Below are 11,438 nucleotides of genomic sequence, written 5' to 3' on the forward strand. Positions count from 1 at the left end.
GAGATGAGAGGGGGAGGGGGGGAGTGAAGAGAAGAAGGCAAAGAGAGAGAGAGAGAGAAAGAGATGGAAAGGTGGAAAGAGAGGAAAAGAACCTGCAAAAATATACAGGTAAGGTATTGCATAAAAGAAATGTAAAAAATTATGTCTTAACTGAAGAGCAAATGGATGACAATATGCACAATCTACAGATTCTGGAATAAACGATGTAGGATGTAGGAGGGATGGGAACTTTGTTTTATGATATATAAAAAAATGGATAACATTAGTAACAAAATATGAAGGCTTTATTTTTCCTTAATTTATTACATAAAAGCTGTGTATGAGCTACATGGAAGCATAAATAATGGTGTAGCAGACACCATACTGCACATAGCCTCTGAGACCGGACCGTGGTATGAAAACAGAAGGGTAACATTGAGCAATGGGCCCGTTCTTTTTTTTCAGAGAGGCCCTCAACAAATATGGCTTCAAAACAGTATGTACTCGAAATATGAAATATTTCTAAAATAACTTCATACGCTGCCCTTATAATTAGCTTCATCCTCCCTGAATTATCACACATTTTTGTTTTAATAATATAGTCCAGCATTCATGATATAATCAGAACTTCTACTTATCACAGAGTTATCAGAATGTCATATTTCGATACAATACAGATGATGTGCTAGACAATTACATTCTGTATAAATTATGTATGAACTTTGCAGTTTGCAGATGATTATTTCCAGAGTAAAAGTGTGAATGGTTCCTGTATCATTATCTATATTGATCCACTGTTACTATTTGTTTTTCCATTTATTTTTGTTAGGTTTTTTCCACTTTTCAGTAGTTTTCTCTAATGCTCTTTTCACTCGAGAGAGGAGAGCAAACTTGGCTAGATGTGATACTTCTCTGATACATAGCTGACCTGTCATGAAAGTTGAGAAGATAACAATGAAATAATTATTATTTACCATGGAGTTAATATCCTATTTTATGCTATGTATTCATAATCTTTTCTTTCTTTGTTGGTAAGCTTTGGTGACTCTTTTGGATAGTAAATGTTTTGCAAGTTCTATAAGAGATGTAAAATTATTGATTTCTTTAACTTTCCCACCAAATTTTCTACAGAGATGTTTAACTGTTAGTGAATGTCACGTGAGTGATTCACCACCTTTTTTGTGCATTGTTAACTTTACGTAATTAATAAATGAATGTTACAAGCAGTAAAGAAAATTGTTATAAAATACAATCTATAAATTTATTATTTCTTTAAAAAAGAAATTTATATCCGTAATGTTATGAGCCACTAAATGAACATCTTTATTAAACAAAATAATTACACATCTTGATTACACAACTTTTAACACTGTATCACTTCGGAATATGTATTATATGACTTTGTGTTAAATTCTGAGGATGACCCATAATAGGTCGAAACATGTAAACCAGGTACGATAGAATTTAACACAAGTCATATAATACATATTCCGAAAATAATTACGTTTTAATATGTCATAGGGGGATATTTTTGTCTCAGTAATTCTCTGAACAGAACATACTGTACTATTAAATTAATTTCAAGTATAAATTCTAGAGATAGGTCAATACCACTATTTCTCGATATTTGATTCCAATACCCGTTTTTAAAGCTTCAATACTTGATACTACAACTTTAAAACAACAACACAACAAAACATGTAAATACTTCAAACATCACTGGAATTTCTTTACACTTTACTAATAAATTCCATGCCTCATTAAAAAATGAAGCAGACAAAGAAATGCTAAATAAATTATTTTCTGGAGAATGCTATACCTTTCCAACTTCAGATATCTGGAGTTATTCACACATCTTATACCTGACCCGAACCATTCTGAGGGGACAGTGGCAGTACTAACCCTTTCACAATGTATCTATTTCACTACGAATTCCTCCTTAATACCACTGTTGAGGGATTTCCCAATCCCATGACAGAGTCTACTGAAATTTCTGGTTTACTCGGGATGAGGATTATTTACAACCTAATGTTATAAACAGAGCCCAGAAGTTAGCCAAATGCCTTTTTTTATCTGGGTGAATATGTGAGAGTTAAATAGAGATAAACATGTTTCTACATATCTGTGGACAGTAGATCCAGTTTTTATTTTGCCATTTTTGCTTATTTTCTAGATTAATGCCTTATTTTACCTTTTTTTTGCTTTGTAATAGATATTTTATGCGGTACTATTTACATATTAAAATAAATCAGTACTACGAAAATAAAAATGTACGAATTCCAATATCTAAGAACTATAAATAAGGAATAATTTATTTTTTATTTTATAGAGAACTTACAGCTTACTTACTTACAAATGGCTTTTAAGAAACCCGTAGGTTCATTGCCATCTATCCCTATCCTGTGTAAGATTAATCCAGTCTCTATCATCAGATCCCACTTCCCTCAAATCCCATTCCGTGGCTTATTGTATGGATTCGTAACAAGCTGTTTTTTTACGGTGATGGGTTGTTAGCCCTTCGCCCAACCCCCAAGCTGGAGGACCACCCCTTATCGGCTGTCCACGACTGCTTATTCAATATATTCGCAGCTACCCTCCATATCTGGAGGCCGTCTCCTCTATCCGCAACCTGAGGACGCGCCATGCCGTGGTGATAGGGACCCACAATACATGGATTTTATAGAGAACAGTTACACAAATTAAACGATATTTTTGCATTACGCAAAAACTTCACTCTGCACAAATTCATTTATGGTGGCATGGTTACAAGCCAGCCCTAAGTTGACTAGCCGCCGAGAGTGATGTTATATCTGCTTCAATTCGTGAGGTGAAAGAAAACATTAGAGTGTAGAAGATGCAAATACGAAATTTGAGAAAATTGGTGAGAATGAGACACTGGTATCATCCATGGTTACCAATAGAGATACTGTAGGTCATTACTGGAAGCACCTGGAGTCAAAGGGTTGACTACTAGTGACAGTATAAACGTGTGATGAGTGCTAATGAAGACTAGAAAAACGTAATACATTCAGGTAAAATTTCTATTGTTACTGATATGAATCCAGCCTGGCTTTAAGTATGTTCGAATCACTCAGTGGAACGATCTTTTTCCTTGATGAAAAATGTCCTCTCTGACATGCAGCTGACTATGACAGTTGAGGATTTGGAAAAAAATCTTGCTGTGGCATGTAAAAGAATTGAAATGTGACACAGAGGTGCATTTACTACCATGTATTACATTAATACTTTGATGAATATACTGTCTAATTTCGTAATTTTTAAATGCCTATTTCCTGAATATTAAGTGCCTATTTGTCTGCCTATTACTTACATACTTACAAATGGCTTTTAAGGAACCCGAAGGTTCATTGCTGCCCTCACATAAGCCCGCCATCGGTCCCTATCATGTGCAAGATTAATCCAATCTCTATCATCATAGCCCATCTCCCTCAAATCCATTTTAATATTATCCTCCCATCTACGTCTCGGCCTCCCCAAAGGTCTTTTCCCCTCCGGCCTCCCAACTAACACTCTATATGCATTTCTGCCTATAAAGGTATCCCCGTAACATACCATGCAGGCACTTGGGGGGCATGGAGGTAGAGCCCCATGCTTTCCATGACCTTGGCACTAGAATGAGGTGGTGTGGTTGGCACCACGCTCTGATCGCCTTTTACCCCCAGGAAAGACCCGGTTCTCAATTTTATAGGAGGCTGAGTGAACCTTGGGGCCGTTCTGAAAGTTTGGCAACGAGAAAAATCCTATCACCACCTGGGATCGAACCCCAGAACTTCCTATACCAGCCAAAATAAATGCCCGAACTTCTAGGCTCTAGTTATAAAATATTTCTAATGGTGAAAAATGCAACACATTTCTCTAAAATGTGGAAGAGATGGATATACAACATGAACTCATAAAATTTGATATAATGATGGATATAATAATAATAATAATAATAATAATAATAATAATAATAATAATAATAATAATAATGATTTATTTTAGCTGGCAAAGTTAAGGCCGTAAGGCCTTCTCTTCCACACAACCAGCAAAAAGTGTATATACATATGCATGAACTTACAAAGAATTCAACAATTTGATTTAGATGAGAGTTACATGTATACAAGAGTTATTTACGAATTAAACAACAAAATACTATGAACTATTAATTAAACACTGAAATAAACTGTGTAGCAGAATTAAACTAAAATACATAGAATGTTAATATATTTCAAACTATATTAGATAATAGAAAGAGATTATTATGAGACAATTTTGAAAATGCAGCACAATCAGGATGATGTCTAAAGAAAAAAAGCAACAGTGTAGTCTTTAATATTTTAAATCAGTATGACTGGAGTGAAATGCTAATAAGGTTATCTTTTAAGCTGTTCTTAAAGGTGTTTGTTGTCTTGCAGCCCCTAATACTTTGTGACAAGGAATTCCATTGACGCGAGGTGGATATTGTAAAAGATGAGGAATAACAAGATGTTCTATGAAGAGGTATATTTAGCGTGCCACAGATAAGTGATCTGGTATTTACGTCGTGGTTAGAGTATAGATAAGAGAAACGAGACGAAAGGTAATTTGGTGTTGAGGTGTGCAGAATTCGAAAGAGTAAAGACAAAGAGTGTAAAGTTCTGCGTTCTTTAAGTCGGAGCCACGAGAGACTTGCGAAGGACGGTGATATGTGATCATATCGTCGGATGTTGCACGCGTATCTGATGCACATATTCTGAGCTCGCTGTAACTTGACTGACAGTTCAGAACTTAGATCACTTAACAAAACGTCACAATAATCGAAGTGCGGCATTACTAGGGTTTAGTGCGGCATTACAACATGAACTCATAAATTTTGATATAATGAAAAGAAAGATGAGAACCTCGTAAATTTAAAAGATATCGAAAAAGTATATAGTCCTTTTCCCAAAAGTATTGATCACTCTCAGTTGTATCAAAAGTATCGAGGACTCAACTCTACTAAATTCTTTTTCGCAAATGAAATGTATGTCTGATGCTGTATTTACTGCATTTAAAGTATATCAAAATTAAACAGAAAGTAATTCTGAAGGTACAGTTAGTAAAAACTTACCTTCTTATGAGAATCCTTTGTACAATATTCTATTCTGTAATGTTACTCTGACTCCTGAAGTGCATTAATCTGCTCATATCACCTTGCATATTGTTCACTGTTTTTCTGCTGTTGCAACCAATATTGTTGGAGTCTTAAAAGCCACAAACTCCAATATTTTTTACAATCTGTTACAGACATCCTGAAAGTGTGAGCTGGTGAACCATCACTGTAGGCCACCACAACAAGACCGCCCTGCACCTGAAACATGTATAATTTATGATCATGTACAGTAGAGCCAAGAACTGTCCTCTATCCTTATCATGTGCGTGACTATACCACCAAATGGTATGGAGGGAGAAGATATGTTTAGTCTGAGATGAACTTCCGTGTCAGTAGATTTGTATATTAACTGTCATGAAACAAACTTTTTTTCTGATAGCTCATTCTTTCTCCTCTTGCACAACTAACATGCCAGGTCTCGCTTCCTCTTCTATACAACCCTAGACAAAAAAAAGACAAGACTCTACATTCTAAGTCTCCTTCATATAGCCTTATGCGAGTTCATAAGCACTTGATTCAAACTTTTACGACTTTGTTATGCAGCTACATAGTTAACAAACTTTGTTGCCACTGTTTTAAATGCCTCTTAAAACATGAGTCAGTGTTGTATTGAAAAAAGTCTAGGGGTAAGATTGCAGTTTATAATTACATTCCATGTTCAAATCCCGCAGCACGCACGCACACACACCGAAGGAATGACAATCTCACGAAAGATTACGAATTTAAAGGTAATAAAGTGGCATATTCGCTACCAAACTTGTCTACTGCTGTGGAGTAACGGTTAGCAGTCTGTCTGTGAAACAAGCAGGCCCAGGTTCAAATCCTGGTTGGGACAAGTTACCTGGTCGAGGTTTTTTTCCGGGTTTTCCCTCAACCCATTAAGAGCAAATGCTGGGTAACTTTCGGCGCTAGACACTGGATTCATTTCACTGGCATTATCACTTTAAATTCACTCAGATGCTAGATAACCATAGAAGTTGATAAAGCATCGTAAAATAAACCAATAAAAAAACTACCAAACTTCTCTGCAAAGTGCTGTCTGGAGAAACTCAATGCTGGCAGTCAAGAGAATTTGAGAATGGATTCCAGAGAACTCCAAGCTGCCAGACACACTCTGAAGTTGGGAACAAACACACAGATCCAAATCCATGAAATACACCGCAACCGCTGCCACCACCCTTTCAAGAATTTAGATCAAATGGACTGTTTTTGCCTCATGCTATTGCCCAAATGTCTTCTTCCAAGTAGGGTGTACTGCAATATGCGCATGCATCCACATATACACACACCTTCACACACATGGTTACTGCTACTGCCTACACAGATAACAACAGATTACTAGAAGAGAGCTGAAGTGCAAACCATGTGGGATTCAGACTGTCCTTTCACTGCAACTGCAAACCCCAATACAGCATACAAAATAACATTCTTATTTTTAGCACGACATTTGAAAATTAAGATGTCTTACATACAGTATATTCCAGTAAATAGCAAAATCTATTTTGGAGAAGTCTGACGTATCATATTGTATATTATTTCCCATACATGATAAAATCTGTGACAGAACTACATAAAGAAATATATATACTACCTGATATTTATATGTTTCATCGTAGTTCATTGCTCCAAAATAGGCACTTAGTTGGAGGGGAGCATCATAAGTTTTTTCAATTTCTGGTTTCTGTTTATCTGATTTCTTCCATTCAATCACCACTGGTTGTCCTCTGAAAAAATAAATATGTTGTGACAAATAGTCAATATTCGTTACTATGTGTATATAATGTAATAATGTGAAAGCTCCTTAAAATTTATTCATAAAAATTAGTAATTCCTCATGTCTCAGTTGGGTATTTTTTACTCAAATTTTCTAAACTATGAAGCAGTTGATAGTTAAAGTGATGTGATAAGAAGGTGAATATGAAGTATTTATTTTATTTTATTGGGTTTTTTTACGACGCTGTATCAACATCTAGGTTATTTAGCGTCTGAATGAAATGAAGGTGATAATGCCGGTGAAATGAGTCCGGGGTCCAGCACCGAAAGTTATCTAGCATTTGCTCGTATTGGATTGAGGGAAAACCCCGGAAAAACCCTCAACCAGGTAACTTGCCCCGACCGGGATTCGAACCCGGGCCACCTAGTTTCGCGGCCAGACGTGCTGACCGTTACTCCACAGGTGTGGACAATATGAAGTAATTGTGTAATGAAAATGAAAAAGAAAATTTAGAAAAATATGAATCACGGTTTGCCCTCCTTCCTTTTCAGTTTAACTATACTCAATTCAGAATATGTACAGAGCAGAAGTAAACAGCCAACTATGGCCATACAGGACCATCTCCTTAGCAATCAATGTCTGCTGGTATGGTAAAACAATGAAAAAACAAGTTACATTGATGAATGGCTAGTCAGCTCCATACAGCATAGTTTAAAGATATTTATATTGAGTTACAAAATTTTGGCACAGTGAGATGAATGTGTCTTGAACATACATTAAGAATCACCAATCAATCTTCTTAATGTATCCAGCTGTTTGCTGACAACATAAAGTCCACTATAGTCCACTGTAGTCTATTCAGTTCTTGTTTTTCACGAGAAATGAGGGGTATTTTGATCAGTGTTCATTATAGATGACTGTTGCTAGTAACCAGAGTTGGGGTGTAGTCAATATATACTGCAGGGCTGTGTCTTCTGCAACTGGTACTGATGATTTTAATTTACGTCTTTTGTGGTTTAAGGATGGACAGTATAGAAGAATGTGTTCCAGATCTTCATCATGATTATTACACAACAGACAAGTAGGATTATCAGAAATGTGAAATCGGTGTAGGAACAACTGTGTGACAATGTGACCTGTTCTAGCTCTTGTTAAAAATGTTTGAACATGTCAGGGCAAGTTCTTGTACATTTCCAGGTCATTTGGTTTCTTTTGTACAGACTGTAAAATTTTTCCTTTGTCAAAAGAAAGCCAATTGTTGATCCATAGGTTTATAAAATGAGACTTTACTGAAGCAAAGGCACTGGATAGAGATATCGTTTGAAGAGGTCTTGGTTGCAAATATGTTGCCTGTTTTGCAATATTATCGACTTTCTCGTTTCCAGGTATACCACAATGACTAGGTAACTTATCCATTGAAATGTTATTACCTTTTGGAGAGGGCTTAAACTTGTTGTTTAAGCTAACAAGTAACAAAGAGGTACCCACAGAAGCTGCATTAACACCAACGCAGTCCCACTATATTTTTCACTGCTAATGATAGATACATGGAGTCCCTCAGTGTAAAATTCTCCAGAGGTAAAATAGTCCCTCAATCGGATTAAGAATTATGTTCACCAAACATTTCTATTGGCCAAAGTTGTCTTAAATTTTCTACAAATAACGTACAAATAATGAACTAGGTCTAGTTCACAGTTGGTATTGTGAAATGAATTACCAACATAAATCATAAGTTTCAAAGTATAATTTAACTTACGAATAAATAAAAATGAATCAGTGATGCTTACTTATAACGTGCTACACAATCAATAACACCCTTATACATTAAACTGGAATGAGCCACATGCCCTTCCAGCACGCTGACATTTGTTACGTCAGTAACAACATTTGACAAACTATGCCAGCAGCCTTCAATTTGAGGATCCAACTTCAAATCAGTCTCTGGTGTGCCTGACAGGTACTTTTGAATGATAGTATGAAACTGGCTTCCTCTGTCCAAAAGACCTGTTTAATAAAAGAAAACACAGATTAGTCAATACAATATTTATAAAACATTCTTTTCAACTAAGGTAAAGGTAACCCCTACATATGTCATGAAGGTGCTTGGGGGACATGGAGGTAGAGCTCCATGCTTTCTTGGCCTCAGTACAAGAATGAGATGGTATGGTCAGAAACACACTCCAACCATCTTTCAGTCCTGGGAAAGACCTGGTACTCAATTTATTAGGAGGCTGAGTGAACCTCAGGTCTTTCTGGAAATCTTGGCAACAAGAAAATCCCTTTACCATCCAGGATTGAACCCTGACTTTCCAGTGTATAGCCAGTTGCTCTACCACTAAGCTACCCGGCTGCTTCTTGCTAGCAAATTACATAAAATGTTATCTCCAAATTTTTTATATAGTAAACTTAGTAGTCCTGTAACCTGTATTCGGGAAAAATTTATTTGGTTAACGAATAATGATAAATAAAATGTATTTGTTAATCACGAATAACAAATAATCTTATCGTGAGATTTATTCATTGCCGGTGAATAAGATTAATCAAAATTATTTGTAATCACGAATAAAAAGATACATTCTAATTACGAATGAAATGAACATTTCAGCAATGATCTACTTATTCACATTATATTATCATGCTTATGTGGAATTGAGGCTTACAAACAAGAAGTGGTCTAATATGAAAGCTTTAATCACAGATTGTATGATTTATAAATCTTGAATGACTGCATTTCTCTTCATTTGTGATTTTTAAGTTGGACTTCAGAAATACTCTCACTTCGAACATACGATCAGATAATAATTGATGTGATTTTGAGAGATTTATCATTGTTGGCTCAACCTCTGAAGGAGTCAGTCCAACTGAGGATAGAGACAAGTACAAGAAATGGATCCAAGGTGATCCCCTAACACTGCAATAGTGGCATTATTAGGGAAGAGAAGAAGATACGTGAAAGCACTACTGTAAGTATAGCATCTTACCTCTATAATGTATTAGAAATCCTTCTTCTCCCAGCTCAGAGATTAGATTCTGGCGCCATCTTTTCAGTGCAGCAAGAGAGCTTTCAGACATTGTGGCATTTAAAATTTTACTAACAGAAGGATATGCACTATAGTCTTTACATTTCGTAGCATCTTCATTATTTCGTGTCAGATTAACACCAGTTTCTGTCTGCAGTTCTCTGTATGTCTCTCTACTTTCGTTTAGTAGGGGAAATGTTGGTATATTTCTAATGATGACTTCAGGAAGAAGTAATGCTGGCTTCTTGCGTGACTTTTCTGAAATACTTTCATCTTGACGGATTTCTGAATTTATTTTATTAATTGAAAAATATCCTCCATCAGGGCTATTCAAATTAAATGGCAAGGTGCTAAAGGTTACTTCGCTGGAAGTCTTTTTATGTAAATCTGACTGTTCATGAGATTTTGATTGTTTCATTGGCAAATTCATATTATGGACATTACTCTTATCAATAAGAGATGTTTTAGCAACAATTTCAGACTTCATTTTGGAACGTTTATTTGTTGTAAGAACATAGCTTGCTGGCAGAGTTTTGCTGTACCACAAAGTCTCAGACGAATTTCTACTTTCAACTGAATTAGTCTGTTCCACAGGAGATGTCTTTTTCCCTTCCCTTTTACGTTTCTCAGGTCTGGTTTCCAATAGATCACCAAACAGAGATTTGTTCTCTTTATTCAATTTCTTAATTATTTCTCCAATATTTATTTTCTTTGCCTGTGATGTAGTTTTTGGTTTATTCAAAACAACAGAATGTCTTTTGTAAATAGTGCTAAATAAAGCTGATCCAAACATGTTAACTTCGTTTTAAGTATAAAATTAGTAAATATAAATAGTTAAAACCATGGATAATAAAAACGTAGCATAGGTATTGTCGAAGAAATAGTAGTTCATATCACCGTAACACAATACCTAACTAATCACAAATATTCATAAGCACACTTGCCAGCCCTAATAATGGTCCGTACAGTAAGTAGTATATCATCTCCAAAACATACGCTATACAGAAACAATTTGCCTTACTACTTCAAACTATTTTCTGAATATCTTATTACATGTAAGGGCTTCAAATACAAAAATTTTTATAAGAATCCTGATAGCAACCGGCTGACAATATTAGAATCACGTAAATATAATATTGTTTACAGGTCTATACGTGTACTTAATTATACAATCAAGTACGCATCCGATAAAATAAAAAAAACTTTCACTGAATTAGTATTCTATTACTTCAATTTCAATAATTCGCGTTGATTTCAATCAATTGACAGAATTGAACTTCACATAGCATCACAATTCAAGCTGCCAACTCTTCAAAATCTATGTTACTAGATGAAGTTTGCAGGGTTGCCAACGTCAGCGGTTTCCCGTCCGCTATATATATATATATATATATATATATATATATATATATATATATATATATATACTGACGGTTTTGGATTCGTCACTGCCTTAGCCTCGGGTAAATTGAAAAGACAGCGGTTAGCGGGAAATCTGGATGTTTTATAAAGAAATTTAGCAGGTTTTGAATAATTGGAATTGCAATTTTTAAAGTGAGATTCAAATGAAAAAGTAATTGGTTAAAGAATT

General features: G+C 35.3%; 1 protein-coding gene across 1 annotated transcript; it reads right to left on the reverse strand.

Annotated features, from left to right (window-relative positions):
* Nucleotides 1-257: 257 nt before the first annotated feature.
* LOC138703131 (mitochondrial genome maintenance exonuclease 1-like) lies at nucleotides 258-11,148 on the reverse strand. The gene is made up of 5 exons (XM_069830752.1): nucleotides 9,809-11,148; nucleotides 8,615-8,831; nucleotides 6,705-6,837; nucleotides 5,072-5,311; nucleotides 258-907 (listed from the first exon to the last, which is right to left on the reverse strand). Exons 1-4 carry the CDS (start codon nucleotides 10,638-10,640, stop codon nucleotides 5,150-5,152), a joined length of 1,344 nt encoding a protein of 447 aa, XP_069686853.1. The 5' UTR covers nucleotides 10,641-11,148; the 3' UTR covers nucleotides 258-907; nucleotides 5,072-5,149.
* Between the last annotated feature and the right edge of the window lie 290 nt (nucleotides 11,149-11,438).

Source organism: Periplaneta americana, chromosome 7, assembly GCF_040183065.1.
Source record: "Periplaneta americana isolate PAMFEO1 chromosome 7, P.americana_PAMFEO1_priV1, whole genome shotgun sequence".
Lineage (NCBI taxonomy): Eukaryota > Metazoa > Arthropoda > Insecta > Blattodea > Blattidae > Periplaneta > Periplaneta americana.